This window comes from Doryrhamphus excisus, chromosome 17 (genome assembly GCF_030265055.1).
Source record: "Doryrhamphus excisus isolate RoL2022-K1 chromosome 17, RoL_Dexc_1.0, whole genome shotgun sequence".
Taxonomy (NCBI): Eukaryota; Metazoa; Chordata; class Actinopteri; order Syngnathiformes; family Syngnathidae; genus Doryrhamphus; species Doryrhamphus excisus.
This window is the reverse complement of record NC_080482.1, coordinates 2929149-2948036: the sequence shown is the minus strand read 5'-3', so window position 1 is coordinate 2948036 and position 18888 is coordinate 2929149. Positions and strand designations below refer to the sequence as shown.

At 40.9% G+C, this 18888-nt stretch overlaps 2 protein-coding genes across 2 annotated transcripts in view; one reads left to right on the top strand and one right to left on the bottom strand.

The window, feature by feature from the left end:
• has2 (hyaluronan synthase 2) overlaps positions 1 to 834 on the bottom strand; it is an 18008-nt gene extending 17174 nt beyond the window's left edge. The window contains exon 1 of the mRNA XM_058053942.1: positions 308 to 834. The gene's annotated coding sequence lies outside the window, so the exon portion shown is untranslated. The remainder of the gene's footprint in view (positions 1 to 307) is intronic.
• Positions 215 to 18888, top strand: LOC131105713 (putative uncharacterized protein DDB_G0290521). The gene is made up of 5 exons (XM_058054120.1): positions 215 to 357; positions 1072 to 1150; positions 1235 to 1308; positions 17719 to 18687; positions 18867 to 18888. Exons 1-5 carry the CDS (start codon positions 215 to 217, stop codon positions 18886 to 18888), a joined length of 1287 nt encoding a protein of 428 aa, XP_057910103.1.

Genomic DNA, 18888 nt, shown 5'->3' with positions numbered 1-18888 from the left:
TAAGTTAAGTGTACCCCCACTTTGGCTATGTCCCAAACTATTTAGATGGTAAAAATACATTTTATTGTTTCATAGAGATTTTTAAAGTTTGTAATAGTATGTAAAGCCGCAATGTGTATGAGAACAAAAACGTCCAACACTTTCATTTCATTGTAAACGCAACACGAGATGCGCTTTTTACGCATGTGCGCTCTCACACGACTGAACCGTGAACATGATTTCAATTATCCCGGCTCAGACAGACATTGTAAAAACACGCCGCATCGGAGGCACCGCCGTGGAAGACGGGAACGACGATGCCACCTACCTTGAGCTGGGCAGCCGTCCTCCTGTCGCTGATCCCCGGGAAGAGATGCGGTCAACTCCGGTGGTGCCGCTCCACCCGGAGGAAAAGTGTCGATAAAGTTTCACAGCACACTTGAGTGAGTCTCATGAATCCTCTTAAAATGTGACTTTTAAAATACTAAAAACAAATTTTCCTTAAAATTGGATGCTCAAGAACTTTGAGCAGTTTCTACCTGCGTGCGTCCGCCATCATGGCCGCACATGCCTCCGGTAAACATCAGCATAATCACAAACTTTGGCATCATTAAGGTAGAAAAGTATAAATAAAAGATATAAGAATGTATAAAAATATAAATATATCCCCCATCAACGTGTTCAATCATAGTTTAAAAAAATTGACAGCATCAATATTATTTTTTTTAAATAGAGAATTAAAAAAAAAAGTATACAAATTGTACTTGTCAGTCTTTTTGGGCGTGTGAGAATAGTCTCCCCAAGAAGTGGCCACAAGTGGTGTTTCAGCTGTCCCAAAGCCCCTTTACCGGCCTGCACCAGGTTGGCCTCTTGTTTTAATAAGAGGGGGAGGTTTTGGGGGTGTGTGAGGAGGAGGAGGAGGAGGAGGAGAGGACAAGGAGAGAGAGGGAACCACTCATTCAAGATCACTCAAAAAGGAGGCAAAGAGGGGGGAGGGAGAGAGATGGAGGATGTCTGCCTGGTCTGGAAGTTTGAACGTTTTTTTTTTTTTTTTGTCTCATCAATTTGCTGGTTTGTATCGTCCGTTCTTAGGCTCAACAATGAGATTCAGGTTCTGGTTCTGAGCAGGTTTCTAGTGACTGACACTGAAATGGACGCTTGTGATGACATAGTACGTCTTGTCGAATGATCAGACGTACGAGTCGGCCCGACAGCACAGCTGGACGGGAGCTAAAACAAGTCGGTCATTTACCAGAGAAATGCAGATGAGAGTTCCAGCAGCTGGAATCTTCTTCATGAGGTGGTGCAGTTGCAAGCGTTCCTCAGCAGGTAGTGCTGTGTATCTCAGAAGCAGCGGTCCTCCAGCAATGGTAGCATTTATTTCACTGGGAGTCACTCAGTGGTGTCACTGCATAACATAACTGTGGAAAAGTGTGTCGGTTTTTGCAAAAATTATCAAAATAAGTACATGTTTGTGTGAGTTTGATACACTTGCATACTAAATCCAGTACAAGCCTTCCACAGACAGACTCTTTGGAACATGTTACCAGTCATGGCTCAGTAAAACAGCAGGGACGCCGAGGGCCTGCAGGCGTTCATTACTGCTTCATCTGTTCAGGGTCATCGGGAAACTGAACGTCTGGGTAAGAGGTTCGTCATCCTGGACTGATGGCCAGTCAGTCACAGGGTTCATACATGTACAACCGTCCATAGTTCACATTAGTAAGGATCCAATTAACCTAACATGTATGTTTTTGTACTGTTTTTGAACAGTAATATGAACAGCCTGGACTGGTCGCCAGCCAATCACAGGGCACATATAGACAAACAACCATTCACACTCACATTCATACCTATGGACAATTTGGAGTCGCTAATTAACCTAGCATGTTTTTGGAATGTGGGAGGAAAGCGGAGTACCCGGAAAAAACCCACGCATGCACGGGGAGAACATGCAAACTCTACACAGAGATGGCCGAGGGTGGAATTGAACCCTGGTCCTCCTAGCTGTGAGGTCTGCGTTCTAACCACTCGTCCGCCATGTTGCCTAGTGTTATTTTTTTAAGTTAAATTAATTTTCTCGTCATTTATGGGTCATTACGGGTCATTATCATGGGGACTACGTGACAGCAGCTCCAGCAATACGAGGCTTTAATAAAAAGCAGAGTGGGTTGGGGTTGGCTACAGAGAAGTTCTGCAGAAAAATTCTTATTTAAATAATTTATTTTATATATAAATATAAATTATAAATTTTATTTTATTTTATTTTATTTTATTTTATTTTATTTTATTTTATTTTATTTTATTTTATTTTATTTTATTTTATTTTATTTTATTTTATTTTATTTTATTTTATTTTATTTTATTTTATTTTATTTTATTTTATTTTATTTTATTTTATTCTGGTTTCACCATGTTTTTGCTTGCTTGTGTTCGAGATGGTTCAATTCCACCCTCGGCCATCTCTGTGTGGAGTTTGCATGTTCTCCCCGTGCATGCGTGGGTTTTTTCCGGGTACTCCGGTTTTCCTTCCACATTCCAAAAACATGCTAGGTTAATTAGCGACTCCAAATTGTCCATAGGTATGAATGTGAGTGTGAATGGTTGTTTGTCTATATGTGCCCTGTGATTGGCTGGCCACCAGTCTAGGGTGTACCCCGCCTCTCGCTCGGAAACAGCTGGGATAGGCGCCAGCAGTCCCAGCGACCCTCGTGTGAAAAAGCGGTAGAAAATGAATGAATTAATTTTTTTTTCTGGTTTCACCACATTTTTCTTGCTCATGTTCGAGATGGGAAAACTGTCCACTCTGTTGTGGGAGTCGCCCTGCAAGTACGTAGGTCTTATCTGCAACAGAGAGATAACACGCTATGACTTCTCTTGGAACAACGACATCCTGTTCTTCCTGAATTAACTTCACACATACACGCAGATTCATTATGATTCATCCTTCCTGTCTCCTTGCTAGGATGCTTAGCCGTTTATGTTAGAATTGGCTGGAAGCAAATCAGGCCAATATGCTATCAAACTGGTAACAGTTTCCTGAGAATTGGGACCGCCTCCAAAGCAGGCTTATGAGAATCTGGGTGGGCCTTGTCCGGTAAAAGGGACGACACTAACAATTGGTTCTGTGGGAAGGCGTCATAGATGGTCAGACTTGATTTGGGGTGTTCATACTTGAAGGCGTGTACACTAAATCAAAGAAAGAACATCGCCGCCATTATGGTGGGAGGCGGGGTTCAATCTGAATTGATTGGCACTACACTACAAATGGCACGGCAAAAGAAGGGTAATCAAGTTGTAGAGTTCAGTACAGTACTACATGAGAAGCATAACATGGAGATACAAATGTACTGTTCACAGTATTTGCTGTTGTTGTTGTTGTTATTTGTTGTTACAGAAATTGATCAATATTGATTGGTGGCCAATCGACTGGAGCAACTATATATTGAACCAGGGGCATCACTAGGTTCTGAGGAGGGGGGGGCGGGGGGGTCTTAACCCCTGGAAATGCACAGGATATGAATCAATGTAGTCGACATAAAAAAAAAAAATCCAAAAACAAACAGGGCCACCATTAAATGTACACAAGTACACACAAGTACACACAACCTACACTGCAAAACCGCTGGACAGTGATCAATTATATAATAATCATTATCATATTATTAATTAGCCCATTATTATTACTATCATCATTATTCTTCAGGCTAGTATTAGCCTGCTTATTGGCTTTCTTATTAGCCTGCTTTTGCCCTATTATATAAAATTTGTCAGAAAAATAATCAATAAAATTTTTTTAAAAATCAATAAAATATATAAAATTATTTACGTGGTCTAAAGAAAATTTCAGGGGGACTGAAATCCCGATAAAATAGGCCTAATGAGGGCACTGTATTGAACCCTACTTTATGGAAATTCACTTATCACTATCGGGCCTGGAACCAATTAACCACAGTAAACGAGGGACGTCATTATACATATAAGCTGTCGCACACACTCGTCTTTTCAACCTCTCGGAAAACCGAGTCGTCAACACCAAAATTCCTCCTCGGAACAGAGTGTCTCCAAGGCCGTTGTTCACACCTGGCATTAACATGTGTCTCCACAAGCATCCTCAGATACCGCTTGGGATAAGATCTCACTTCCTGTCTCTATTTGCAGATAAACGTGAAGGACTCGTCGTTCCTGGAAGTTAAAAATAAAACCAGAGGCGGCGTGTTATACAATATGTGAGACACAATAAAATAGAACTTGTGTGCTATATTGACTCGTCATGTTCCATTTTGTTTCATAACAATACAGACTTGTGATAATTACATTTAGAACATTATTGTAAATGATGGAGAAATCTGCCTTGCAGAACCCCTCCCCCCCCCTGCAGATCCGCATTGTTTATGTACAGGGAAGTAAAAACACACAATTTCCAAGCTCCCGTGGACCTTTTCACAACCGTGCCGGTCAGAGGGATGGACCTTATTATGACAAGGGGCCACCTGTTGTTTGGGACCACATGCATCTTTGCTTTTTTAACTTACATACAAGGCTCACCTTGCTAATTCTTTATTTAAACAAGGAAATGCACAATTACTTTGACTTCCTGTAAGTGGATGAAAGCAGCATCGGACCACCACTGCTGCTTTGACTAATTTGACTGTGTTATTATTATTATTATTAATTATGATTTGTAAGTCATTTTAACAAAGCATTTCTTAGAATGAGCATCGTGGTCACCAGAGAGTTGGAGTTTACTTTTCACTTCAACTCGATGATGTCAGCTCCATTACATTTTAATGGTAATGGTAATGGTAATGGTTTTATTTCATTTGAACATGCATCAGATTACAATTGAGTGCATCCCATAATCAGTTCACAGTTCCACATGTCCAAAAGGAGTAGGAAGAAGCAAAGCTTATTAAATCCTACCCCTCCATCTGGTACTTTTACAATCAGTAACTGTTACATTTGTTCACTTCCTGCTTTCCCAATTTTTAATTTTTTATTTTTTAAATTTTTAATTTTTTAATGTTTTAATTTTTTAATTTTTTATTTTTTTATTTTTTTTTTATTTTTAAAATTTTTTTTATTTTTATTTTTTTTTAATTTTTAATTTTTTTTTATTTTTTTTATTTTTTCATTTTTTAATTTTTTAATTTTTTAATTTTTATTTTTTTTATTTTTCTGTCATGTACCAAAGTACGAGGTGATATGACGATACAATGACGTAATGGGTACCATAGTAACTGTCCATATTCCTGCTTTCCTAATATAATTTAACAATTTTTTTTATTTTTTTTTAATTATTTTCTTTTTTTTAATTTTTTTAATTTTATTTAATTATTTTTTTTATGTTTATTTTTTGTCACATACTAAAGTACGAGGTGATATGACCAATGACATAATGAGTACCATAGTAACTGTCAATGTATTTTAATCCAGCTTTATTTTACAAAAGATTATTTTCCGATACGTTTTGTGGGCTCATTAAGCCCCCCCCCCCCCTCATATGATTCCATGAATATAGAACATGTTTGAAAGCATTCTTACCTTGCGTGAACCTGGTATTTCCTGCAGTGACTCACAGACCAGTTCTAGCCTTAAACATCTGGTGGTCACCTTGTTGATGCTAGTGTGAGAAAGATACACACTTGGGGTTCCTCTTGTGTCACATTCAGCTGTTGCCCCGTGGTTGCACCACGTTACCTTCAAGTGTCGAATTAAAGGCTGCAGGTGTTCCAGGGCGTTGAAAAGATTGTGAAAAGACGATCATTCCGGCTCCTTTCATATTGTATGTGTGAAAATGGGGGTGAAAATTCTCTGACAGTCACGTTTTGAAGTTGGGCTCTTTAAAGCGACCGCAGATGACGAGTCATCGTCACTTTTCTGATGCGGCATGGAGGAAAAACACAGCTTTAGCCTTGTTTTTAGCTCTGAATGAATGTATGGATATTGTATTTTAATGCATCGTTTACTTTGTTTTTTACTCAACTCTATTTTTTATTTCTTTTTTCTTCACTGTAAAGCGTCTTTGAGTATTCTGAAAGCGCTATACAAACAAAATGTATTATTATTATTATTATTATTATTATCATCAGCATTATTATTAATAATAATACTAATAATTATTATTATCATCATCATCATCATTATTATTAATAATAATAAGAATTATTATTATTATTTCATGCAGCACGGCGGTCGAGTGGTTAGCGCGCAGACCTTCCCTCCAAAAACATGCTAGGTTAATTAGCGACTCCAAATTGTCCATAGGTATGAATGTGAGTGTGAATGGTTGTTTGTCTATATGTGCCCTGTGATTGGCTGGCCACCAGTCCAGGGTGTACCCCGCCTCTCGCCCGAAGACAGCTGGGATAGGCTCCAGCACCCCCGCAACTCTCATGAGGATAAGCAGTAGAAAATGAATTAATGAACAAATTATTATTTCACTGACAGCACATCCGCAACATACTATGTGTCGGCATCCAATCAGGAGCCACATTTTGACAACCCTTCAGTTGACTCGTGAATGCGGTACTTTCACTTTGAAGCAGTCATGTACCGTTTGTTGTGTATTTCTAAGGAGGGTTCCACTTTACGTATAGTTTGAAACATTTGTGCGGTAATCTCTCATATGTCGCCTCTAATTGGTTCCAGACCCCGACCTTGATAAGTGAATTTCTGTGAAGTTGCATACAAAACCTTATAAATATTTTTTTTTTTAAACATTATATTACGTGACACCCTTATAGTCACCTTTACAATAGTATTACCCAAATAGTACACATCATCACAGTAAATAAGCCATTTAAGTTAGACTTGCAATGTGTGTGTTGTTATAAATGTTTTCCCTTGGGGACAAGAGTGAGTGGCAGACAGGAAGTGACGAGTGTCTCCATTATTATCTCAATTATTGTCTCGAATGATAACAAAACGATAGCTCTTCTTCATACTTTACACAAACAATGATGATGTCATGAGGTACCGACAATACGCTGCTCTAGCTAGCAATGACAGAAACGCCGCCGCACGTAACGTTCAATGTGTTCTGTTCCTCTCGGTTCCCGTCTGAGGTGGAGCCGGGGCGGTAATGGATAGATTTAACCTTTGACTCTGAGAGGGAAACACCTTCTACATCGTGCGGGTGCTGCTTCAGAGTTTCCACGACTTGCACCAAGCTTACGAGACGCCATTGTTTTTTTTATGTACATAAAGCAGAGGAATGAGGATAATATTGTGTTGATTTTATTTGAGTTGAGCTGTGGCGGGATCAGTGTGTGTGTGTGTGTGTGCGTGTGTGTGTGTGCGAGTGTGTTAAAAGACAGAAACAGATACGTCCCACCCTCCTTGTTGTGGTACTGTTGCTATGGCGACACTAACACCAAACCACTGTGCAGAATTAAAGGCGTTTTAAAGGAGAACTTTCACCCTCCCCTCATTATTCCTCCCCTCCTGAACCCCTCCCCAACTCATCAGTCTGGGGTCTGAGCCACTGCTGAGTGTTATTTGAGGTCATGCCGACCTATGGGCCACATGCGTTCAATCATGCCCCCCCCCCAACCCCCCCATCACGGGACAATGTTGCACTAACAGCAACATATGGAAAGCAACAGATAAGAATATCGTACCAAATACCAAATACCGACTCCAAGGCTTTACTTTGGTTAAATGTTTACAATGAAAGATGGGGACCGTCTTCATAATGATTATCGACCGTTAAGAACAGGAAGTGACATTAAAAGTGGTGCTGTGAAACGTTCTTACAGTAGATGCCACCCTTTTGCAGGGGTTACAACCCGGGACCACCCGTGAAGTGCGAAAAAACATGAGTAATTGAACATTTTTTTGGTACAATTTACAATAAAAGTGTAATAAAAGGTCATTTTTAGATTCGATTGCAGAACCCCTCACCTTCTCTTTCAATTAATTCTGTACTGTATTTATTATTATTATTATTATTTATTCATTCATTCATTTTTACCGCTTATCCTCACAAAGGTCACGGGGTGCTGGAGCCTATCCCAGCTGTCTTCAGGCGAGAGACGGGGTACACCCTGGACTGGTGGCCAGCCAATCACAGGGCACATATAGACAAACAACCATTCACACTCACATTCATATTCAATGTTCCAAAAAACATTCCATGTTTTTGGAATGTGGGAGGAAACCGTAGTACCCGGAGAAAAACCCATGCATGCATGGGGAGAACATGCAAACTCCACACAGAGATGGCCGAGGGTGGGGAAAGACAAAATAAGAAGCTAAAAAGTTACCACTTCCACACAAAATAGGAGGATAACTCTTTCATTCATTCATTCTTTTTCTACCGTTTACCCTCACGAGGGTCGTGGGGTGCTGGAGCCTATCCCAGCTGTTTTTGGGCGAGAGGCGGGGCACACCCTGGAATGGGTGGCAGCCAATCACAGGGCACATATAGACAAACAACCATTCACACTCGCATTCTCATATTCCATGTTCCAAAAAACATTCCATGTTTTTGGAATGTGGGAGGAAACTGGATTACCCGGAGAAAAAACACGCATGCACGAGGAGAACACGCAAACTCCACACAGAGATGGCCGAGGGTGGGGAAAGACAAAATAAGAAGCTAAAAAGTTACCGCTTCCACACAAAATAGGAGGAGAACTCATTCATTCATTCATTCATTCATTTTCTACGAGGGTCGTGGGGTGCTGGAGCCTATCCCAGCTGTCTTCGGGCGAGAGGCGGGGTACACCCTGGACTGGTGGCCAGCCAATCACAGGGCACATATAGACAAACAACCATTCACACTCACATTCATACCTATGGACAATTTGGAGTCGCTAATTAACCTAGCATGTTTTTGGAATGTGGGAGGAAACCGGAGTACCCGGAGGAAACCCACGCATGCACGGGGAGAACATGCAAACTTCACACAGAGATGACCGAGGGTGGAATTGAACCATGGTCTCCTCGCTGTGAGGCCTGCGCGCTAACCACTAAGAGTGATGAAAAATGAACCCATCCATGTATATCCATTGTCCGGGTTACCTTCCCGTCTCTGATCCGTTTACACAGTGTTGAGGTTTGAACGTGGCGTACCGTTAGCATCCTGAACCAGCAGTGTGTGTGTGAGGGGGGGGTTAATGACAGTGAAACACACACTCCGCCGTGCACCCAAACACAGGAAGTCCACCGGTGGTTCTTTACAACCTCTACTCTACTTCAAAGAGCCGCTGCTATCAGCGAGGCCTTTTAATGGCGTCACTCGCACACTGGCTTTATTCTAAGGTCAGCGGTCGTAGCGCTCTTAATTACGGTGGCGTTCTTAGTTCAAACCACTTTCATATTCAACAAATCTGCTTACATATTCATATACATTAGTTTGGATACACACAATTAGATGAGATTGTTGGTCAAATTTGTGAGTTTGGCCTCAGCGCTGAATGAAGTCCAGGCTTGTTGAAAAGCACTTCAAGGCACGGCGGTGGAGATGGAGCTTTTGTGAGCTAAATGAGCATGACAGCATTTTTCACTGACAGCAGCCTGGCTGCCGAAGGATATTAAAGAGAAACAGGCCTTGGTGTGTGTTGCTTCCTGCAACGGACGCCACGAAATTCGGAGCGACTCCTCGGTGGAAGCCATTTTACAAGCTGAAATAGTGATTATGAGTGTTGGATGACATCATGACCAGCTCACCTTTGATGTGTTGGTTTTTTTTTGTTTTTTTTGTAACGAATCTTCAGTTGTATTTCAGCTACAGTATCTAAAATAATATATGTTTATATAGGGTATATACACGGTATATATTTCCATCAATGCCACTCAATACAATACACTCATATGTGACTTTTTTACTCATGTGTATACACAATTCATTGGGGCGGGGGGGGGGGGGGGGGGGGGGGGTCAGACTATATTTTTTACACGTAACAGTCCACCTGGTATTATTGTATCTGTAAAATTGTCATGCAATCTGCTATTATTATTTATTATTTTATATTTATATTTAAATATTTTAAAATAATAAAATATTATAATAATTAAAATAAAATTAAAATAATTATTATTATATTATTATTATGTAGACTATATATTTTACACGTAACAGTCCACCTGGTATTATTGTATCTGTAAAATTGTCATGCAATCTGCTATTATTATTTATTATTTTATATTTATATTTAAATATTTTTAAATAATAAAATATTATAATAATTAAAATAAAATTAAAATAATTATTATTATATTATTATTATGTAGACTATATATTTTACACGTAACAGTCCACCTGGTATTATTGTATCTGTAAAATTGTCATGCAATCTGCTATTATTATTTATTATTTTATATTTATATTTAAAGATTTTAAAATAATAAAATATTATAATAATTAAAATAAAATTAAAATAATAATTATTATATTATTATTATGTAGACTATATATTTTGCACGTAACAGTCCACCTGGTATTATTGTATCTGTAAAATTGTCATGCAATCTGCTATTATTATTTATTATTTTATATTTATATTTAAAGATTTTAAAATAATAAAATATTATAATAATGAAATAAATAATAATTAAAATAAAATTTAAATAATACTCAACACAATGTGTCAATAAAATAGCAATACACAAGAATATCTATCTGACTTTTCATATGGAGCAAGTTTAGGCACAATACTAATCACCGTTCAGGTCATGAACTGTCCATGAACCTGAGAATACATGCTTGTATGATGAGTACTGTAGTCTTATTAATAAAAACGATATATATTACACACCGTAGTGCTAATTTATGTAAGAATAGTCTTTACACAAATTAAACTGGAAGTGTTACACAAAGCGAGATGTCACCGTTATCTCGTGTTATCTCCATATTAATGTTGTTTAATTGTATGTTTGATGCTAAAATTGCCTTGAAAATCTGGAATCGTATCCGTGATCTTGATTAAAAAAAATGATTTAAAGGTGTTAGTTAATAAGGTGGACTCGTTCCTTTCCACTGCACTAATGTTCTACTGTTGGGTTGTTGTCCAGTGCAAGAAATGTCACCGCCCAGATCAGTTATGTGCCAATCAAGCACACAAATTAGTCTTTTAGTCTCTGCCCGCTTTGGCATCTCTTTCTCCGGGTACTCCGGTTTCCTCCCACATCCCAAAACATGGATGTTAGGTTCATTGGTGACTCCAAACTGGGAGTGTGAATGGTTGTTTGTCTATATGTGCCCTGTGATTGGCTGGTGACCAGTCTAGGGTGTACCCAGCCTCTCGCCCGAAGACAGTTGGGATAGGCTCTAGCACCCCTGTGACCCTTGTGAGGATAAGTGGTAGAAAATGAATGAATGAACATTAGTATAGGCTGCACGGCGGTCGAGTGGTTAGCACGCAGACCTCGCAGCTAGGAGACTCGGGTCCAATTCCACCCTCGGCCATTTCTGTGTGGAGTTTGCATGTTCTCCCCGTGCATGCGTGGGTTTTCTCCGGGTACTCCGGTTTCCTCCCACATTCCAAAAACATGCTAGGTTAATTAGCGACTCCAAATTGTCCATAGGTATGAATGTGAGTGTGAATGGTTGTTTGTCTATATGTGCCCTGTGATTGGCTGGTGAACAGTCCATGGTGTACCCAGCCTCTCGCCCGAAGACAGCTGGGATAGGCTCTAGCACCCCTGTGACCCTCGTGAGGAAAAAGCGGTAGAAAATGAATGAGTTAATAAGGTGGACTTGTTCCCTTCCAGGTTAGGTTCATTGGTGACTCCAAACTGGGAGTGTGAATGGTTGTTTGTCTATATGTGCCCCTGCGATTGGCTGGTAACCAGTCCAGGGTGTACCCAGCCTCTTGTCTGAAGACAGCTGGGATAGGCTCTAGCACCCCCGCGAAGTGGTAGAAAATGAATGAATGAATGAGTTAATAAGGTGGACTCGTTCTTTTCCAGGTTAGGTTCATTGGTGACTCCAAACTGGGAGTGATTGGAATGATGGATGATGGAATGATTGTTACCCTGTGATTGGCTGGCCGCCCATCCAGGGTGTACCCCGACTCTCGCCCAATTAGGATAAGCGGCATAGAAAATGGATGGATGGATGTGTGAACCTTATGACAACAAACAGTCCAACATGACATCGGTGAACCACCAGGTCTACCAAGTCTACCACCAGGAGAACATGGTAAAAGTCTTCCCACTTCCACTTGTTACACGTTCACAGATATACAGCACCCACATCATCTCCACTTGTTTCCTTTCAACCTCCTCAACCGTGATTTGTTGCCTCTAAAGCCATAATTAGATGACAGTATGACAGTCATAGAAACACTGCTTCTTCATAGTCGGTACTGCAACATAAGATCTCGACCTCTGAGGCCAAAGTGTAGAACGTTCTGTGCTCACGTCACATATGACCCTCGGAGCCAGCTGGAAGCCTCGTATGAAAGAGCTGCAAAATGAAGAGTTGTGAAAGCATTGTCAGCCTCCAGCAAGATATGACATCTGTATGTTGGTCTCAAATATTTATTAGCTGTCATGTGTCGTCTTGGGCCGTAGAAAGTTGTAATTATTTGAATTTCCATTCCAGGTAAATGTGTTCATCACTCCGGTGCTGGCATTTGAACACTAAGCACTAAGGCCCTAAATAGCGTCAGACATCTACTGTTTTAGCCAAAATGTCAAAGCAATGTATTCTCTGGTTTTAACACTTGTACTTCTTGGTGTACTCTAAATACTGTATATACCTAGAGTAAATGGGCTTGATAAATTATCACACGGCAACAATAGGGTTGGATATTGTTTGAATATTACCCAATACCGCTCACATGCAAGTTGAATAGAACAGTAATTGTAATACAGTAAACCTTGGATATATCGGATTCAATTGTTCCCACTGGTTTTGTCCGATATAAGCGAAATCCGTTATATGCGTACACCGGAAAATGTCCGTTTTACGCATATATCGGATTTATATCCGGTATATGCATAAATCGGATTTTATCCGTTATAAAAAGGCACTTCCTTGACTATGTTTCCAATGTACCTGGACGCGCAGGCAACGCTGCAAACGCTGCAAATGACGTCGTATAGCGGCCTGTCACGATTCGGCGAATCGGAGCGCCACGATGCGGTCATCCGATATATGCGAGGGAAATTTAATGGAAATGCATTGGAACGGGACTGGAGATTTTGTCCGAAATAGGCAAAATCCGTTATAAAAAATCCAATATATGAAATGAATTTTTATTGGAAATGCATTACAGAAAAATTGGTTCTTTTTTATCTGTCCGTTGTGAGCGAATTTCCGATATATCCGAGTTCGATATATCCGAGGTTTACTGTACTTAAATAACATAAAGAATTTTATACCTCAGTACTACACGAACAAATATGTTAAAGGGACATAATTATCACATCATTCATTCATTCATTTTCTACTGCTTATCCGAGGGTCGCAGGGGGTGCTGGAGCCTATCCCAGCTGTCTTCGGGCGAGAGGCGGGGTACACCCTGGACTGGTCGCCAGCCAATCACAGGGCACATATAGACAAACAACCATTCACACTCACATTCATTCATTGAACTTGGGTCTCCTAGCTGTGAGGCCTGCACGCTAACCACTCGATCACCGTGCAGCCAAGCGCTCGACTATTACGACAAATGGCACACAGAGATGGACGATGGTGGGATACTCCGGTTTCCTCCCACATTCCAAAAACATGCTAGGTTAATTAGCGACTCCAAATTGTCCATAGGTATGAATGTGAGTGTGAATGGTTGTTTGTCTATATGTGCCCTGTGATTGGCTGGCTACCAGTCCAGGGTGTACCAGCATTGTCCAGCATTCCCCCTGCGACCCTCGTGAGGATAAGCGGTAGAAAATAAAAGAATGAATTCCTTGGCCTTTTCCTATGAAAACAGTGACAGTTCCCTAAAGTTCCCTAAAAGTTTTGTGGTTTTATTTTTGAAATTATAAATTTTAAAAACTATAATCTGACTGTATCGCCACCCGCCACACCCACCATCATATCCAACGGCCTCCCAGATTTCCACCCTAATGCTCCATAAGCATCTCCAACAGAGAGGCCAATCAGCGCTGCATCCCACTGACGTCAATGATTTGTAAACGCTGCTTCCTTATTTACACTACAAAGGGAACCATTTGTCTCCGTGCTGTCATTCCAAACAGCCATCCTTGTCCGTGATAGGAGGCAAGGGCAGCATTTGTCTCTTGTTTAGAATAATACTCACCAACTAATGGGAAGGTATGTAAATGAAAGATGTGAAAGTCCTGTTGGGTCACATCTTGACGGTCTTTCTTCTTCATTCCTCTCCAATGACAATCAGTGGAAATGAAGCATGGAGAATATAGGCAGTTTATTTCATCCAAAGGTCAGATGTCCAGGGTGGGATGACCTTTTGCTGGTTTAACGTTCTCTGACCAGTGGTCATCCGTGATCGTTAATTTCATTTTTGAAACTTAAGAACGTTTCCTTCAGTCTATATGATAATGTATTCAGAGGATTATGACAGTAAACAATAGCAATAGTTTCATCACATTCAATGCAAATAAACTGCAATTGATCTAAACCAGGGGTCTCAAACTTGCGGCCCGCGGGCCAAATGCGGGCCCGCGAGACGCTAGTTTGAGGCCCCCACCTTGATACCAAAGTTTAATGTTGAAATGACACCTTAAAGCTGTGTGCACACCGGACACAATTAACATGATTTTGCCCCGCCCATACTGTTACCCTACCATGTTACCCCGCCCTGTTTTGCTTTGGATTAGCAATGAAGCTAAAGGCTTACGACGCTGGGTGCAAATAAATGCGGGAAATGATTTGGAATAAAAACGGAAAATACACGTCAAGATAAAGCATCTCATCAAACATGTTGTTAAAGTTATGGCGCTGCTCCCAGATGGAACTGAGTACGATGCTAACTTGCTAATTGGGTCAAATTATGAAGTTTCATTAATGTTCATGTTAAAGGTTAAATAACTGTTAATACTGTACATTTGAATCTGAAAAAAATAATTACGTTTTTCTTATTTGCTGTTTTATTATTATTTTACTTATTTATTCCTGATTTATTGATTTATTGTCTTTATTCTTAATTTGTTTATTTATTTTTTTTCATCTTATTTTGTGTATAGAAAATTAAAAATTAATATATTTGAGAACAGTGGAATGTTTTATCAGATATTTTGGTGTGGAAAACCGGAACCAAAGTACTGAAAAAGTGTAGGGTATAGCAGAAGCAAAAGCATTAAAGATTTTTTTTTTAATTGATTTTTTTTTCAGTTTTTAATAAATGCGGTTTTTTTTGTGTTTTTTTTTTAACCTGATGCGGCCCGGCTTCACCCAGAACCTAGTTCCAGTGGCCCCCAGGTAAATTGAGTCTGAGACCCCTGATCTAAACATTTTCGACATTAATCAGGCTTTTATCGTAAAAGACATCTGTGACACCAAAAAAGGTTAGCCAAGAAATGTAGCGTACATTTGACAAGATCATTAATCACTCACGGTTTTCACTACTGCCAAAAACCACGTTGTTGTTTAACACCAACTGTAATCAAACGTAGTGCAATCATCTGACGTTCCCACCCAAGAGCAGACGTCTTCGCTTCTCATAACTGAACAGTTCCTATTGCCAAAGCGTCCGTGCTTATTTTATTCAGCAAATCAAAAGCGTTTTATGCTTATTTGTATTCTTCGCAGGAAGTCGGGTTTTCTGAATATTTGAATGGTGATAATTCTTGCATTGTTTTCTTAGTTGCAACACCAGTCGGTGGGAGATGCAGGGATTCATTAGAGGAGCGACGTCACATGGATGGAAGTGCGTCATCAGTGGAGTCTCCTTTGGAAGTTCTCATCCACACCTGGGGAATAGTGGGTGTGTGTTGTGACAGCGTGTCCAAGCGGTATTGGGCTTTCAGCCATGTTTGATTTGGAAGCTAATTAGTTTCACCTCCCCCCCCCCCCCCCCAACAACAATGAACGTGAAAGGAACAGTAAGGGTTTGTCATTTTTGTCTTAATTTTGCCTGCATTTTGCTTCACAGGCACAAGTTTTTTTTACATGTGCCGTGTTGTGTTACGGTCTCACGTCACTATGTCAACCTTCCTTTATCTTATGCGGATCCCTCCTGGCGCACACGGGGGCTAACACCAACTCAAAACACAGTAGAGTTAAAGCAAACCCATTTTACCGCAGTAAAAATAAACCACTTTTCTCTTCTTTTGCTTTTCATTTTCTCTCTTGCTCACACTCCCGCTCTTTCACTCCCCCCCCCCTTTTTAGCACTAGTGAAAATAAACTCCTTGGTTCCTATTTATTTTGCTTAGAAGGACTGGACCACCGCAGTGTTTCCTCAGGGCCATTTCAGCTGCAACTTGCTTAACTTCCTTATTAGAATCGCCTCACGTGGTACATGTGGTTGCTACGTTTTATTAGAAGTGTTAGCGAACCAATTGATGCCAGTATCGACGCATGTCCGTCAATTTCGTCATGTAAATAAAGTGCATAGACAATGCATCATCAGTTCTCCAAATTACTGTTGAAACCGAGCACCTTTCTCCTGTCGCCCCGAGAAGGTGACACATCGCAGATGCCAGGAAGTGCGACATGGATGACGATGGAAGTAAACCCAAGGCTGGTGTTTTAGGACATGCAAGGAAAATAATGAGGCTTGGATGTGGGTGTGTTGAAGCCGAGCGTGCGAGGGATTCCAGCAAGTGTTAACGACCCAGGAGTCCCAAAACACTTATTCCTTTTGGCTTCGGTCAGAGAAACAACTCAGTAGTGGGGCGGTACTGGCCAAGAGTGCATGGTTGGTACCCGTGGGCACTCGGTCATGTTTAGGAAGCTACTGGGACTTTCTCGTTAACTTGGACATAATGTGTCATAGTGATTGTGCACAATATAAATAAACCGAAGAACAACAAATAAGCAACGATCATGCCAATTGCAGTAATAATGCAGTGTGTTCTGAAGTGATGACATATTAGTAAACGGAAGCTGATGAGAAGATACGTGGGGCACAATACTAGTCCAGGGACACGGAAGGGTTGGAGGGGGTCTGGGGACAACACCAGGGGCCCCACCTGTAAAACTGTGCTTGAAAGTCTGACCAAAAGTCTGACCAAAAGTCTGACCAAAAGTCTGACCAAAAGTCTGACCAAAAGTCTGACCAAAAGTCTGACCAAAAGTTTGACCAAAAGTCTGACCAAAAGTCTGATCAAAAGTCCGACCAAAAGTCCGACCAAAAGTCCGACCAAAAGTCTGATCAAAAGTCTGACCAAAAGTCTGACCAAAAGTCTGACCAAAAGTCTGACCAAAAGTCTGACCAAAAGTTTGACCAAAAGTCTGACCAAAAGTCTGATCAAAAGTCCGACCAAAAGTCCGACCAAAAGTCTGATCAAAAGTCCGACCAAAAAAAAGTCTGACCAAAAGTCTGACCAAAAGTCTGATCAAAAGTCTGACCAAAAGTCTGACCAAAAGTCTGATCAAAAGTCCGACCAAAAGTCCGACCAAAAGTCCGACCAAAAGTTTGACCAAAAGTCTGACCAAAAGTCTGATCAAAAGTCCGACCAAAAGTCCGACCAAAAGTCCGATCAAAAGTCCGACCAAAAAAAAGTCTGACCAAAAGTCTGACCAAAAGTCTGATCAAAAGTCTGACCAAAAGTCCGACCAAAAGTCTGACCAAAAGTCTGATCAAAAGTCTGACCAAAAGTCCGACCAAAAGTCTGATCAAAAGTCCGACCAAAAAAAAGTCTGACCAAAAGTCTGACCAAAAGTCTGATCAAAAGTCTGACCAAAAGTCCGACCAAAAGTCCGACCAAAAGCCCGACCAAAAGTCCGACCAAAAGTCTGATCAAAAGTCCGACCAAAAGTCCGACCAAAAGTCCGACCAAAAGTCCGACCAAAAGTCCGACCAAAAGTCTGACCAAAAGTCCGACCAAAAGTCCGACCAAAAGTCTGACCAAAAGTCTGATGAAAAGTCTGACCAAAAGTCCGATCAAAAGTCCGACCAAAAGTCCGACCAAAAGTCTGACCAAAAGTCTGACCAAAAGTCTGATCAAAAGTCCGACCAAAAGTCCGACCAAAAGTCCGACCAAAAGTCTGACCAAAAGTCTGACCAAAAGTCTGATCAAAAGTCCGACCAAAAGTCCGACCAAAAGTCCGACCAAAAGTTTGACCAAAAGTCTGACCAAAAGTCTGATCAAAAGTCCGACCAAAAGTCCGACCAAAAGTCTGATCAAAAGTCCGACCAAAAAAAAGTCTGACCAAAAGTCTGACCAAAAGTCTGATCAAAAGTCTGACCAAAAGTCCGACCAAAAGTCTGACCAAAAGTCTGATCAAAAGTCCGACCAAAAGTCCGACCAAAAGTCCGACCAAAAGTCCGACCAAAAGTCCGACCAAAAGTCTGACCAAAAGTCTGATCAAAAGTCCGACCAAAAGTCCGACCAAAAGTCCGACCAAAAGTCCGACCAAAAGTCCGACCAAAAGTCTGACCAAAAGTCTGACCAAAAGTCTGACCAAAAGTCTGATCAAAAGTCCGACCAAAAGTCCGACCAAAAGTCTGATCAAAAGTCCGACCAAAAGTCTGACCAAAAGTCCGACCAAAAGTCTGACCAAAAGTCTGACCAAAAGTCCGACCAAAAGTCTGATCAAAAGTCCGACCAAAAGTCTGACCAAAAGTCTGACCAAAAGTCCGCGTACGACAGGCACCCAAAATGTGGGTATGGACTAAAATATTCAGACTTAAAAAAGTATGTTTTCTTCACCTGCTGTCCCATCGTGACGCCGTCTCCACGCCGTCAATTCGCCATGGATGCTTAAAGTGTGACCGCCCCTTCCGCCATGTTGTGTTGCTGCTCCCCCGGCCCTCTCTGTGCTGTCCTTTGCCCTCTCTCTCCAGGTTCCTGCAGGACCTGGAGTAG